We start from the raw sequence: 16,358 nt of genomic DNA, 5'->3' as shown, positions 1-16,358 counted from the left end.
TACACATGTCAGATACGTACTGCAATAATAAATGTATTACTTATTCTCATCATTGGTTATTCGAATTTTTAAATTTATAATTCATTTTATAAAGTTTACACGGTGTCATAACACAAGAATATGGTTATTACAAATTTTCATTTGATATGAAAAAGTATTTATTAATTATTATGGTGTTGTTCTTTTCTATAACAATAGTATTCAAGAATTTTCGCATAACATTATTTTCCTTACTACCTTACCCATATTTCAATAGAGTAGTAAAAATAATTACCTCTATACTTTTACAATACAGAAGAAATAAAAAAATCGAAATTAATTTATTGAATCCTTGAATCGAATCGAACCTGCAGCGTTTGAGATATACGTTGAGGCCAGCAGGGCGTCCTGCCCCGCTTGAAGCAAGAAAACACGGATATGCAAAGACGCGCGTTTCGAATTCTTTACTCTCAATTACGTACATAGAAAACCGAACGTATGTCGTTGCTTACAAACAAGAGGGTGGACCAGGGTGGACTAGCCCATCCTCACATGAACCGTATAACGCCGAGATCTGATGCACTTTTTTACAACTGCAATTTCTCAGTTGCGGAAACTGCGGGATGTAATGAAGAAAATCCGTTGGCTTAAATGATGTTTACAACGATAATTATACATATAATTGTGTATACATATAACATATTTTAAAAAAGAAAAAAAATCAATATTTTACTTCGTATCATAAACAATCAAATAGGGTGGGCATTGCCCACCCTGCCCACCCCGAGGAGCCGCCACTGGTGATCACACAAAGAAAACGACAACAGATAGCTTCATGTCTAGTCACAGCTTTCAGTTTGAGTATTGGTATCTCTTTATTATATGATCTAAGAGTGCGACTCCCTATTTTCACATTTTATCGATGTGTCATGACCACAACGGATTAAAAAAATTGGTCTAAAGAGTTTAGACAGTACTTCCCTCGCTGTCGGAAACTTGACGACTGCATGCCTATTGTGTTTTTTTTCTCATTACATTTTTGTAGTGGGAATTTAAAAAAAAAATTGCGATGACGTCATCAACATTTTTGCAAGGACACGTATATCAGTTGGGATAGATGTAGTGTAATACTAAGAATAAAATTATGGTATTCCCAAATTTTCGGGAAAATGAATTGGGTCGTTTTGAATATTGATTTGTTATCATCAATAAAATAACGAAACAATTTACTCACGTATACGGCGACGGTGTGTAATATGTAGAGAGCGGATTTCTGTCGGGCTAGGCAAGGCCAAACTCGGTACGGCTCGTACGGGATGCGAATTCATTGCGGTTACGGACTGCACTTCGTTTATTTGAGATTAGAATAACGCTGTTTCGTTGCACTCTGCTGTTAATTCCCGTTCTCATTTACTTAGCCGTTTGATTAATAAATCGTTAATTATATTTATGGAATTAGTACCGATTAAATTCAGTGATTATCTATCACCCGCTACTGAGTCCCGGCGATCCAGCGCGTCCTCACCTATAATCGTGACGTAGCCCGACAGAAATCCGCTGTCTAGTAATATGAGAGGCAACTGAAAATCGTTTATGTATAAACATTCTTAATTTAAGATGACAAGCGTAACAGCATACGTGAGAGTCAAACAGAGAAACTATAAACAAAACGACCGTCGGTTTTATTGCTTCGACTTCCGCCTATTATATAAAACATTGGGTTTTATTTTAATTCTTGACGGTGAAATTCACAATTGGTTGATTATAAACATGTCTATTCCACATTCGCGGAACCAAGTGAGCGCATAAAACAAATGCAGGTCTGTAATGTTAAAGTCGATGTAAATAAGCGTGCTACCCTTATGTTTCAACCGAGTTTTTCCTTTAACAAATTTTGTGTCTACCAAATTGGGTTGGTCCAATGTAATACTAATAATAAGTGTTGCCTTTAATTTAATCAATAAAATAAATTGACTTCATTAATTTTTTTGAACCACCTCTTAAGAAAATCTAAAAAATATGAATGGAATGATAAATCACAAGTACAAACTCATCATATTTTTTGCATTTTAGATAGGATTTATTCAGCAAAATTTAAGGGTGACGTCATCAATTTTTTTAGGAGGAATGAACAAATACATTTTGAACAAAAGTTTACCATGCTTATAATAACTTTAAAATATCTCCAAGATTTCAAAGCATTCGGTTTTGTAATTCCTGCTTAAATCGATAAAATAAATTCACGCATTCATTAATTTTTTTGAGTCACCCTGCATATGCAAATCCAAAAATATGAATGGAATGATAAATCACAAGTACAGACTCATCATATTTTGTACATTTTAGATTCGATTTATTCGGCAAACTTTCGAGCTGACGTCATCAAGTTTTTGGAGGGGATAAGCAAATATATTTTGATTAAACATTTATTATGTTCTTTATGACCTTAAAACATCTGCAAGATCTCAGAGCATTCGGTTTTGTAGTTCCTGATTAAATCAATAAAATATATTTACGCATTCATTAATTTTTTTGAGTCACCCTGTATATGCAAATCCAAAAAATATGAATGGAGTGATAAATTACAAGTACAGACTCATCATATTTTTACAGTTTAGATAGGATTTATTCAGCAAACTTTCGAGCTGACGTCATCAATTTTTTGGAGGGGATAAGCAAATATATTTTGACTAAACATTTATTATGCTCTTTATAACCTTAAAACATCTGCAAGATTTCAAAGCATTCGGTTTTGTAGTTTCTGAGTAAATCAGTAAAATAAATTTACGCATTCATTAATTTTTTTGAGTCACCTGTATATGCAAATCCAAAAAATATGAATGGAGGGATAGATCACAAGTACAGACTCATCATATTTTGTACATTTTAGATATGATTTATTCCACAAACTTTTGAGCTGACGTCATCAAATTTTTGGAGGGGATAAGCAAATATTTTTTGACTAAAGATTTATGATGCTCTTTATAGCCTTAAAACATCTGCAACATTTCAAAGCATTCTGGTTAGCAGATTAAAAATTAAATTTCAAAATGTTGTTTTATAATTTTGATTTTTTTTCCAAAAATCTGGACGTTTCGGGTGAAAAGTCGATTCGGAGTTGTAAACTACATGTGTGGGACTATGTTATTTTATACAATTGAAAACCCATTTACTATGTACAATTTTGAAGTGACGTCATCGCATTAGTGGTGGGGATGATTAGACAAATTTTGGTTAGCGTTTTACCATCTACATGATATTCTTAATATAAGTACAAAATTTCACAACAATAGGTCGAGTACTTTCGGAGATTATCTGTCTAATAAAAATCCGGGACGGCAGACGGACAGACAGACGGACGGACAGACGGACAGACTGACAGACGGACAGACTGACAGACGGACAGACAGACGGAAATGGGAGACCTATTTCTTCGTCTTCTAGGGGTCATGAAAGATCGAGAAAACGTAAAAGTAGAGAGTCGGCCGACGGACTCGATTACAATACTTCCTTTGCTTACGCTCGGGAAGTAAAAAGATGTTTTTTGTCGTTTCGAAAAGACAGGCCCGATCTTTCTTTCGAAGAAGTAGCTATGAGGGTCGCGAACATATTTTCTGTGAAATACGCTGTAAAATATCTTTTAAATTTTTGTTCTCACCTGCAACGAAAAATTTGGCAATGGGTTATAAACACAGAGAAGTAAATGGTCGCAAAATTCTATGTGAACAAAAACATGTCGTTGCAGCCAAAATTACTTTTTTGAGAACATATTTACAGTTTCTAAATTCTTGTGAAAATTTGACTTTCGTGAATTTGGATGAAACATGGATCTATCAAAATGGTTCGTCCATCCATCGCTGGGTGCACGATACTGATCTAAAAAGCAATCCCACCAAAATTGAAAGCGAAGGATCAAAGTTTACTATTCTCCACGCGGATTTTTCAACGGGGTTCTTAGATGGTTGTAACGACTTTTTAAATTCAAAAAATAACGATGGAGACTATCATAAAACGATGGACGGGACAATTTTTCAAAATTGTGTGGTTAATTAGTTCATTCCTGCTCTGGCAAAGTTGAACCAAAAATGTCTGGTGGTTTTAGACAATGCACCGTATCATTCGGTTCAGTTGGATAAACCACCCACTTTTTCTTGTAAAAAATGTGAAATGCAGGAATGGCTCTTTAAACATAGTGTTGAATTTGACAAAAAAATTTCGAAGAAACAGTTGTGGGGTTTAATTAAACCCTTCAGAAAGAATAAAAAAAAAGATATTTGGTAGACGAGACATTAAGAGAAAGTGGCCATGAAGTTCTTAGATTACCTCCGTACCATTGTCTATTTTTTAACATTTAAATAACGTTTATTCGACAAAATTGCCAAGATGACATCATCAACTCCTAGGGAGCATCAGCGGATAAATCTTGACTAACGATTTAACATGCTTCCAATTACCATAAATTGGAAAATGTTGTTGATTTTTTTCCAAAAATCTTGACATCTAAGGTAAAAACTGAATATGGATTCATAAACCATAAACGGAGGATATAAAATTTAAATTACATCTACTACTGTAAAATTTGGAGATTACGTCATTTCATTGTTGCTGACAAATTTTGGTGAGCGTTCTACCATTTATAATAAAATTTGAAATGTAAATTTTGTCACTGTTCTAGAACTTTGTTCACTTATTCGTTGTAAAGTCCGAGCAGGTCGAAAGGGGTTAGTTGTTCGTTGTGGATGTGTATCAGATCAGCTCTAACGAAAGTCGGGTTATAGTCGATATTGGCCTGAGTGCGCTCTGGTCTGTAGATCAAACAAGTTCTCAGGCGACGACATGTCCATAATTAATCTGCACTTTGTGCGCGCTGTTTTCTTTTTAAAGAACGTTTCTTTTTGTGGCATGTTATTTGTTTATTACTAAACGTTTCTGTAAATGCTATCTGGCTCTTATTACATTTTTAAAACTAGATGATAAATTTGCGACTCTGCTCAGAGCGGCATAACATTTTTCATACAACGTAAAATTTTTGTAAATTTATCAGACAAAACTGTTGAACTTCCTTGTACACTTTATTTACAAAAATAATTTGCACATTTAGAATGGTCCCCTAATATGTGGTTCGGTCCGTTCAGGACGTCATTTTTTAAATTGAATTTTTTTTTATGCCAAGGAACGTTTTCGTTTTTTCTGTATCTTATATCTGTAAATCTAACCTTGAAGCGTTACCTTCTGCCTCGATACCTTTGTCTAGGAAAAAATACGATCAACTGCAAGAACTGAAGTTGTTCGCGTAGGAGGAGTTTCAGTCATTTTACACGGAATTACCATTTGTAGATAGCAATCGAAGTGATGACGAGTTCGACGAGTACTTTTTCTTTTTTTATATTTGAAATAAATAACTTTTTAGTACCGACCATTCAAAATGGACTTAGTTCATTTTTCATACAATATTGGAACACAAGATTAAACAATTGCATTTTTTTTACTGTTATATTTGGACATTAACATTTTATTTTATATATACATTTTTAAAACATTATAAAGAATATAAAAAGGTGTGTTAAAATGAACCTTGTGGGTTTCTCAATTTATTTTATACAAATGGACCTCGATCGTTATTCCCCTGAACTCTTCATTTGGAAATAAATAAGCTTATCTGGTGTTGTTTACAAGTTTGCATTTTATGAGGGACTCCCTACACTGACCATAATCTCTCCTCTCTTGGGTCGCTACCTGCGGTGGGTTGGTACTTTGGGTTGCAAGTTACAAAAAATAATTCTTCTCACTGGACCGATTTTGTACGCTACGACTACTAAAAAAAAAACAAATTTCCAGCTTTTAAGGAGGTTAATATTTTCTAAATAAATTGCAAAACTTGATTATTGAAATATTTTTTTTTAATAGTAATTGGAGTAATAAAGTTAAAAATACAGACTTTTAGCGCAAATGCATGTCTACTGTTATTCTTCCGAAGGCGCTGCCTGTGCGATACGAAGCATCTCCGAAATTACACCCACGACATGCCCATTGGTTCTTAACTCCATTCGGATCCCGGGGAAGGAAGGGCAACCTCTACAAAAAGCCAGCGCTCAGCCCGGCAAGAACAGAATTGTGTTTCTATTCCGTGACACAATTCTAACCAGTCTTTTACGCGACTTATACCTTACATTGTGAATTATTAAATATCTAAACACAGAAGTATACCATGTGGCATATTTTCTATCAGGGTTGCTTAATAATACCTTGAAATGACATTTCAACACAATAAACTCATGCACTTTATCATTTCTACATTTCTACATTTCTAAATTTATTTAGTTTATTTATTTTATTTTACTGGAGATTCGGACATTACTATTAGATATTAGGTATTAGTATATTTTCTTTTAGTCATCATTACAGAAAAATGCAAATGATGCTCATCTCTCCATCGTTAAACATGTTGTTTTTCTTCCATGAAGCTTTCTAGACATATTTCATTGAAGTTATGAGTCTATGTTGCCGAAAGAACTAGAGGACATCGAATGATAAATCCCAACAAGACACAGGAAGAAGATTTCACCTCAACGAAACCTAAATCTTTTATTCTTTTAAGACGTCCGGTTTGGGGCGTGCGCAATCAGTAGCATATTTAAGTCCACAGTTCTACACGTATAACACCAAACTACAAAATTTGGTGATGTTTATGGTAAAAAACATTTTCACAGTGGACAAGTTGTGTGACCACAGCTTAACAAGTTCTGAAAACAAAGTAAATCACAACTAAAGCAATTCGCCGGTAAACATTACCTCAGCACTAACAGCGAAGTTGTGACAAAGCTATGTTTCCTGTTTGGCTTTGAAGTGGAAATCTTAGAAGAATAGTTGATTGACCCAAGTAGTGTCTGCGATTTATCCCACTTCAATGTGAGTAGCATAAAGTAGGTCATCGATTTATTATTTTTTTTTTTAATTTATTTATCTAAATAGACTTTTATCAGATTTCGTTGACAGAACTTTGTGTGTTCCACATGGACTAACCCGAACCATTATAATAATCGGCTAATGCTAAGTTGTAAACAAAAGTACGTTTATAATTGTGGTAATAATGCTTTTAGCCCACCTGTAACGTAAACAACTGCCATAATATCAAATAAGAGTATATGTATAAATAATAATTATATTATATTTATATGTATATTATTAAATAAAGAATGAATAATTTACTTTATATATGAATTACTTAATTGAATTGATGAATTACTTAATTGAATTGATCAATTACTACAGTATGCTAGTAAACTTACCCTAAAATCGCCGCCATTTCCGTCATCTAATTCCAAAACATAACCTTCAATATGACTTTGAGCAGGAGGTTGCCAGGCCACCGTAACAGAGTTATTTTCAGCACTACATTCTTCGGGTATAATCGTTGGTGCAGTTGGTGCTGTAGAAAAAAACCAATTTTATGACCAAAAGTTGCTAAAATTGTTCAATAAGCATCTAATTTCTCTATCAGTTTTTTGTCTTTTGATATTTTTTTATATGTACAGAGCGGCCAAAATAAAGTAGGCCTCTTCAAAGGATTTTTTCAATAAATTTAGTTGTGTAAATTGGACTCAAGTTGAATACATATCTATCACGGGTATCCAATGACATTTAAATGTTTATACAAATTTGAAAGGTACACTTACTTTATTTTCGCCGCCACTGTATATAAAGACTTCATGAATATAGTTGTTATTGTCATCGCTTTATTGTATAGTCGCGGCCAGAAAATCTTGGACGTCAATGTCACTCCACTATCATAAAGTGAGAAACATTGTTATGTATTTAACCTTGTTTTTTAGCTTTGTAATTTTTGACACTACTGACACTGGATGTGACGTGACAAATCTTTTAAACTTCGAACATCTAAGTGAAAATAAAGCATACACTACATCAAAATTTTCAAAATAACAGAAAAACGACGTCCAAGATTTTCTGAACCCTGATTTTATGTATTAAGTTGAATTTACATCGTTATTTGAAATATTTGTAAAGGAAAGCTTCTGCCTGGCTAACAATGACATGTGCCAACAATCGTACAAATTATTGAGATTTGTAATTTATTTTATTCACAATCACAATCAGTCTGTAATATGTCAATTGTCAAGTTTTTTGAAGTTTGAAAGTGCGCAGTTGTTTGGTATCTTTCTGAACTTAATTGGGGTTGGCAAATGCTTATTTGCGAACCTACACGCCAGTGACGATTTGATGTCCGTATTGTTTGATTTTCAAATAAATTATTCCTTTGGTAGGCACCCACTTCTACTCCTGCGTACGTTTGGATAACAATCTAAATATAACTAACTACAACTGGGCATAAGCACAAGCACGTGTTACATTTATGTAAAAACTACAATTTAGATTGTCCTGAAATTTTTGTCAAACACGCCTTGACCATTGTAGAAGACCATGTTACAATCTTGTAGGTTTCTTTACATACAGGAGAAATTAATTATTAAGTGACACAGTACAATAGGAGTATAAGAAATGGCATGCATTCAACAAACTAAAGCACCGTAGTGCGAATGGTTACAACATGACGAAGGTATTACTGCTCAGAATCCATTACACTTATCACGGATTGTTTATTTAAACCATGAAATTATTAGTATAACCTATGTTTTATCCTCTTCCATAATATTATTAGTAGTAGTTTTGTTAACAATGACCTTATAAAACAAGTTTTTTTTAATACTATTTTTTTAATGATGAAAAAAATTTAAATTATAAAACATTTTGAAATTTAATCTGCAAAACCGAATGCTTTGAAATCTTGCAGGTGTTTTAAAGCATTCGCAAAAGCATAATAAATATTTGATCAAAATATATTTGTTTAACCCCTCCAATAAATTGATAATGTTAGTTCAAAATTTTGCCGAATAAATCCTATCTAAAATATGATGAGTCTATACTTGTGATTTATCATTTCCATTAATATTTTTTTGGATATGTTTATAAAGGGTAAATCAAAAAAATTAATGAATGCGTGATTTTATTTTATTGATTTAATCAGGAACGGTAAAACCGAATGTTTTGACTTGGAGATGTTTTAAAGTTATCATAAACATGGTAAATTTTTGATCAAAATATATTTCTTCATCCTCCCTAAAAAATTGATGACGTCATCTCAAAATATTGTTGAACAAATCGTATCTTAAATGTGCAAAATATGATGAGTTTTTACTTGTGATTTATCATTGCATTCATATTTTTTAGATTTGCTTATACAGGTGGCTCAAAAATTAATGAATGAGTCAATCGAACTACTTTATTGTAATTAACACTTTGCAAGACTGTATTAAACTTTACATTTGGTTCTAAAATAATTATAGTTAATAAACAAGTTTGTATTTTGCTCCATAATGTGAAATAATTTTAATAATCGACGTCTACATGTAAGCAATGTGCACACACAAAAAAATAAATAAATAAATAATAAATTTAACATTTGCTTGTTAACAATTACACCGTAAGGTTTTTTTCTCTGAACATAGGATAATTAATGTTAAGTTGGTTGCATACCTGCTTGTAATGGATTGACTTGGACTTTTAAAAACTGAACATAAAATCTAATCGAGATTTAGGATATGTCAAAGATATTGCCATTGACATTTGGCATTACTCTCTTCATGTTAAGATATTGTAAAAAAGTTTAAGAACAGAAAATTTTTTACAAAAACAATTTCGAAAAAAATTTTACTGTAAATGTCATCGTTGACATAGCCTACGCCTCAATTATTTCGAGTCGTATGTGATCTTACGTTCAGTTTTTAAAAGTCCAAATCAATCTAGTGGAGGATGCATATGCAACCCAACATACATGAATTATCCTGTGTTCTGAGAAAAAAAACCTCACAGTCGTGTAAATTCGAGCTATTAAGGAATAATTGTTGAGTTTTACCCACGTCGATTTTTAATCACCAATCATCGTGACAGTATTGTTACGAAATAAACCCATACGCCACCACACGTCGAGTCCAGTCAATGTTGAAAGAGTTTGGATCTAATCAAATCCATGTTTCAGTATAGTCGGAATAATTTTGTACATAATCGCTGTATAGTTAATCGTGTAAATTTGAGTTACTGAGAAATAATTTGTTGAGTGTTACTCACGCCGATTTTAAAATACCCGATCAAGATAACAATATTAATCTTTTTAGGTTATTCAATAACAGACAAGCGGGTAGTGTGCTTTTAAAATGACTTTTCTTTAGAAGTTTTTGCTTGTGACTTGTAGTTAACTCTCATCTGTAGAATAGTTGTGTTAAATAGGTGCGATGAAGTATTGAATTTTGTTTCACTATATTTTGCCTTACAAAAAACAAAATCAACACACACTTTAAAATATAATATGTACTATCATTCTTTCTTTAGTTGTTCAATTCGTAATTAGCAGAGACCATGCCAAATAAAAAAATATATATAATTATAAACATGCTTTTCATGCATTTACCTGCAGGCATTCGTTCTTCTCCATCAACGTACGCTGGGCAAACAATGCAAATTTATCATTTAATTAAAAACATAGATACTGTAGATGAAGTTTTTTCACGAAATGCGTAAGCTTCCGGAATTTTTTTTTTTTTCAAATTTTATGCAAACATTAATAAAAACCAAAAAATTCTTAATTTTAAACCTAATTTAGATAAATAGAAATACATATTCAGCTCAACAATGAAAATATCAATGAAGCATTAACTTTAAAAATACCTAGAAAATACTCACGTTTCATTTGAATAAAATTGAGCTGGTCAATCGCTCGAAGGACGGATTTATCGTCTAAAGTAAGATCGAAGTGAGGTGAAACTCGTGGTGCTGTCCACTCTTTATGCCACGAATGGTCAGTATTTGCTACTCTACTAATTAACATTGAGCCAACCTATAAAAGAAGTATTATTAATCTTTAATTAATGTGCTGTACTATTACTATTGGTAGCAAATCTGGGATGTGGAGATGCCTAATATTATTTATTTATTTTGTAAAGTATGTAGAGAAATATTATAGCTTTTTTTATTACAATTTAAATGTTTAAAAAGACTGCAACTTAAATAAAGAGAATTTCTGTTTTTGTAGTTCATTTTTTTCCATGCAGAAAGTTAAAAAATTACCACCTAAATAAAAAAGACATACAAGTTAAAAACTGTGTTTCTATTACCTGCAGAAATGCAGAACTATCTGTTTCTTTGAGTGCTTCAATGCAGAACTGAAGTAATGCAGTAGTTTGTTGCAGTCTACTAGTGCATGTTGCAACCTGTTCCTTTAAAGCTCTAACCCTTAATTCTTTATCTTGTCTAATGCATTCAAGAAGTTGTGAGCGCCTGTGGTGAATAGCCTCGATTAATGTATCACATTGAGCGGATACCACTGCCTCAAATTCCTCACAGTTTTCCTGCAAAAAAAAGATCTAAGTTATTAAGAAAGAACTTTCTTCGTCCGTGTATTGTTATATATTGTTTATGATAACCCCTATTAGTTAAAAATAAAGATATGTATAGACCGTTAAAGTACAAGCTATGCGTAAGTCTCAAACGAGTTTTTCAATAACAAAATTTTGTGATGACGATATCAACATTTTAGCAAGGACACGTATATCAATTTGAATAGATGCAGCGCATCAATAATGTATACTCAAATTTTCGGGAAAATGGGATGTGTTCAATAAAATAGATTGTCCCATTAATTTTTTATTCACCCCACATAGGTAATTTTAAAAACTATTAAAGCATTGATAAACCACAAGTATAGAGCACCATATTTTCCATATTTTAGACATAATTTATTGGGTAAAATTTTGAGATAATAATAATAATGAACTTAATAGAAGATACGACACCCTATTACACTTACATTCCATCTCCGTTCCTTGAAAATAACAAATACAAATTATACTAGGATCGCACAATACTTACAGACTTAAACATTACAGTTAACAGACCAGACATCATACTTATCAAAAAACACACGAACGAAGCCCTTCTCATTGGCATTGCTATTCCTAACACAAACAACATTATTCAAACATACCACACCAAGATTTCAAAATATCTACAATTATCAATAGAAATGAAATCCATGTTGAATGTTAAAAAAATTTCAATTCTACCCCTAGTTATCTCTAATGTAGATGTAGTCCCAAATAGCTTAGTTGAGACTTTAAAGTCTTTGCATTTGAATGATTCAATAATTGTCAAAATTCAAAAAGCTGTTTTGTTAGGAACATGTCATATTGTTCGTAAGTTTCTCGAACAGTCTGATCATGTCAGTCAGATTAGATTAGCACCAGTAGGTCAGAGTAGTGTAGGTCACTTTCCAAGTGATGCGCGGATAAATGATCGGTAGTTACGCTAGACTTTTGGGGATGGGGTGAGATTAGAGAATAATAGCAGACTAATTTGTATGCTGTAATTCTAGAATCTCGAAAGTTGTTTTGTTAATCTAATCAATGCATATCATTACTTGGTCTTAGTACCCGTAATGATAGAAGTCTTGCCTGAATGCCGGTAATTTCCGGGTCAGTGGTAGGTCTTAATAATAATAATAATTTTATTGTCCAACAGGTTACCCTAATGACAGGACAAATCTAAATAATTACTTACATGAATAACCAACACAAAAATTATAACATTAACAAAAACATAATAAAATAAAATATATCAGCTACATATCTATCTGCACATCGACACATTGTAGTAATTGGCGAACGACGAAGGATATTATGTTTGGGCGGTGGAGATATGAAAGGTGTTAACATATCTCGATGCTGGCCGAGGGACATTAAATCTAATCTGTGATAATAAATATGGGCAATCAATTTTGTTGTGAATAAGCTTACACAAGAAGTTAGCCGCATGCAGATCTCTTCGAACCATCAAAGAGGACATCTTGTGTCGTTGGAGAAGACTTTCCATCTCAATACCTTTGGCCGGATAATTACCATAAATTTTGAACGAAAGGAATTTCAAAAATTTCCTGTGCACTTTATCAAGAAGCATATGCTGACACATATATATGGGATACCATATTAGTGAGGCATACTCTAATTTCGAAAGAACATATGCGAAGAAGAGGGATTTAATTACGTCAATGTTGTTGAAAAATTTTGAAATTCTCATGACAAACCCCAAAGATTTATTTGCAGCATTGCAAATGTTGGTAAGATGAATATCAAAAGTCAAGCAGCTATCAAAAGTAACTCCTAGATCTTTGATCGATGTTTTTCGTTCTAACGGTGTACCTTCTATTGAATAAGAAAAATCAACAATAGCAATAACATAATTATCGTCTTCCAATTTATCACAAACTTTAATATGAACAACGTGAAGTTGACGTTATCTTTAAACATCTTATTAATTGTAGCATTAATTGCAATGATTTCAGTTTCAAAATGCCAACAGACGTGTTCGGAACTGCTCGTGGAAATAATTTTCCCTCATCTTGTTCAACGGCAACAACAGCAACTTAGTTTTACCAAAGACGGAAGTTCGAATTTGGATCTTCCACTAGAATACATGAAATTATTTATGAAATTTCTTGTAAAACTTGGAAGATGTTTGTTCTGCTCTGACAATAATTGACTATAAAAATATTATATACGAGTATAGTTACTATTTTTCTATTTGTATAGCGATCTGATGGAAATGAAAGAAAAGTTCGTTAGAATACAGGATAACATTTCTACAAATTCCTTTACTGCGTGCTCGTTTTTATGCAAAATGTAGAAATGACATACAAAAACCCGAAAAAAAAAGCGAAATTACTCCAGCGAATATGGGTAACCTTCAAGTCGCCCATAAATTCACCTCCTTACTGTATTTTAATAACATTTTTTAACAATTGTTCTCCTCTCAAAATTTTCCTGCATAAAACTGAGTTTGCAATGCGATGATCTTTGCATTTTATTTACACCTAATGTGATTGTCAAGTATGTACGGCGCTGGATATGCATGAATTCCATGAAAAATTAACTCATTTTGTAACATACAGGTAGTCAGAAGGCTAACCAACTTCCATAGGAAGTTCAAGCAGTGCATCCCATTACACTAGCGGTTTACACCTTAGTCGCACCCGTCCGATCTCAGATAATTATTATCAACCGAAAACAAGAAATGTGTGGTTTGATAACGAAAATCATCTTTTATATTCATCAATTAAACTAGATTTGGTATAACAAAATACACGGGAAATTATTGATTGATTCACTGCTTGCTTTCTCTACTATTTCTAATTTTAAATTAAAACTAAAATCTAAACTATAATTGTTCATTCTAACTTTAAACCTGTTAAAACGGTGTAATTCATCGGCAATGTCATCATGAAGATGAACCCAGCGCAATGGCGACAAGTAATTAATTATTTTTATTCTCAATCATGGTATATGTAATGCCATTATTACGTCAATTATAGTAATTAAGGAAACTATTTATTAGACATCTAGGGCAGTCATGAAATTCATTACATACCTTAGTGTGTAATAAATAAATGCTGTTTTGAGTGCAGTTGGTCACCGACTTCGACCGTTTAACAATTCAAAATGCTTCAACTTTACCAGCAAAGAAAGAGTTTAGAAAATTCCAGAAACTGGAAGATAAAGTAGGGGCATAGGGCAGGTAGACGAAAAATCGAACGTATTTACATTTGTACAGAAATTTATATAAATTATAAATGCGTTTAGATAGATCACGTGTTTTTGGGGGAATAGTTGTTCCCACAGTTTTAACATCTACATGATATTCCTAATATAAATACAAAATTTGACAACAATCGGCCCAATACTTTCGTCGATTATCGCTCTAATTAATATCTGAACGGTAGATAGACAGACAGACAGACGGACGGACAGACAGGCAGACGGAAACGGGAAACCTACTTCTTCGTACTGTAGGAGTCATGAAAGGTCGAGAAAACGTAAAAGTAGAGAGTCGGCCGAGGAATCGATTTCAATACTTTCTTCGCTTGTGCTCGGAAAGTAAAAATTAACGAAAATTATATTGTCGCCCCGAGGAATTTGGATATAGCAGCATGCGCCCTAGGGAGTGGGGTGAATTTTTAAAGCGACACGCAACACAAGTGTCAAATAATTACGTTTTTATATGGTCGCACAAATCGTAAGATACTGCACCCAAGACGTCAACATTTTAAGAAAGGGTTGCCTCAAGTTTAGAAAATGTTTTCTTGACGCGAACAAAGTAGACTCTTTCTTGGAATGCTTAACGATTGCGGCGGCTTGCAATCGCGTTTTCAGAAAAATTTGTTTGCTCCCTGAGATCATTGGTATTATCCCTTACAATCATCTATGAGATAACCGATCAAGGGTAGACGTGCGTTGCGCAAACCACAGGTGTATCCGGAAATGGACGAGAATTTAAGTTTCCTGAAGGGTTTCGTAGACGGTTACTGTGCTGAAAGTAATACCATATACGAATTTTTCGGGTGTTGATGCCATAGTTGTAATCGATGCTACTTTAATCAACCTCTTCTTTTGCAACCAAAAATGATGGTCTGTTTTTGGGTCATGAAAACACGTGGACACGAGAAGAAACGATTAAAGAAAGGGGTTATTACCTTGTTACCATGTGCGACTTCAGGCGTTTAATGAAAAATAACCCTCAACTCAAAGCCTTTAGCAAGGGGCTGCAAGAGTTGAGCCACCCAACCCAAGAGATGCATTTTTTGGAGGACGCAGCAACGCGTACAGACTCTACCACAAATGCGGACCCCAGGAGAAAATTTATTATTATGACGTGTGCTCCCTCTGCCCATATATCAATAAATATGGTAAATACTCCATCGGGCACCCAAAAAATATATATACAGGGTTAGTCACGAGAAAATTACTTCTGAAAATTATTTTTACGCAACCCAAAATACTAATACCCTGTACCACTCGATACTATGTAAATTTAAAATGAAATGCCTAATCCATGATTGAGTTGACTTTGGCAGTGTCACTTTGACGTTAGTTAATTTTTAACCTTTTTTTTTTCATCGTTTACTCCGCTCTACCACGGCCAACTGTATTAATACATATGGCCATCCCAATTCGTATAAAAAGTTGATTCTTTGATGTTTCCAAAATCGTTAATCAGGCAACGACATCTGTTGAGTACAATTATGAACTTGGTTGGCAAATAATTGTCAAAATGACGTTTTAAAATATCACGTTTTTCTGAAAGTGTAGATAATGGCACAAGAACATTAATGATATTACTCATACTATTTAGTTTTGAAATAAGATAGATATATTTTTACAAAACGAAAATTATTTAACAAAAAGGAAGATACATATTCATAATTTTAAAACTTCTGCTGGTAGGTTTGTTACAGATCGTTATTTTCTTCAACCAGTCTG

The 16,358-nt window shown here is 33.1% G+C and overlaps 1 protein-coding gene across 2 annotated transcripts in view; it reads right to left on the bottom strand.

Annotated features, from left to right (window-relative positions):
- Window positions 1-16,358, bottom strand: part of LOC135137508 (E3 ubiquitin-protein ligase TRIM9) — a 60,647-nt gene that overhangs the window by 7,382 nt on the left and 36,907 nt on the right. Inside the window, exons 3-6 of one of the 2 annotated variants that reach the window (XM_064067193.1) lie at window positions 11,166-11,399; window positions 10,735-10,888; window positions 10,463-10,495; window positions 7,269-7,408 (exon numbers count right to left, since the gene is read on the bottom strand). In XM_064067193.1, the coding sequence (XP_063923263.1) occupies window positions 7,269-7,408; window positions 10,463-10,495; window positions 10,735-10,888; window positions 11,166-11,399 (561 nt within the window). The remainder of the gene's footprint in view (window positions 1-7,268; window positions 7,409-10,462; window positions 10,496-10,734; window positions 10,889-11,165; window positions 11,400-16,358) is intronic. The other variant, XM_064067194.1, reaches the window with a different exon arrangement.

The sequence above is a fragment of the Zophobas morio genome, unplaced genomic scaffold (assembly GCF_036711695.1).
Source record: "Zophobas morio isolate AGI-343-1 ecotype UQ-CSIRO unplaced genomic scaffold, CSIRO_AGI_Zmor_V1 ptg000029l, whole genome shotgun sequence".
Taxonomy (NCBI): Eukaryota; Metazoa; Arthropoda; class Insecta; order Coleoptera; family Tenebrionidae; genus Zophobas; species Zophobas morio.
This window is presented reverse-complemented; position numbering and strand designations above follow the sequence as displayed.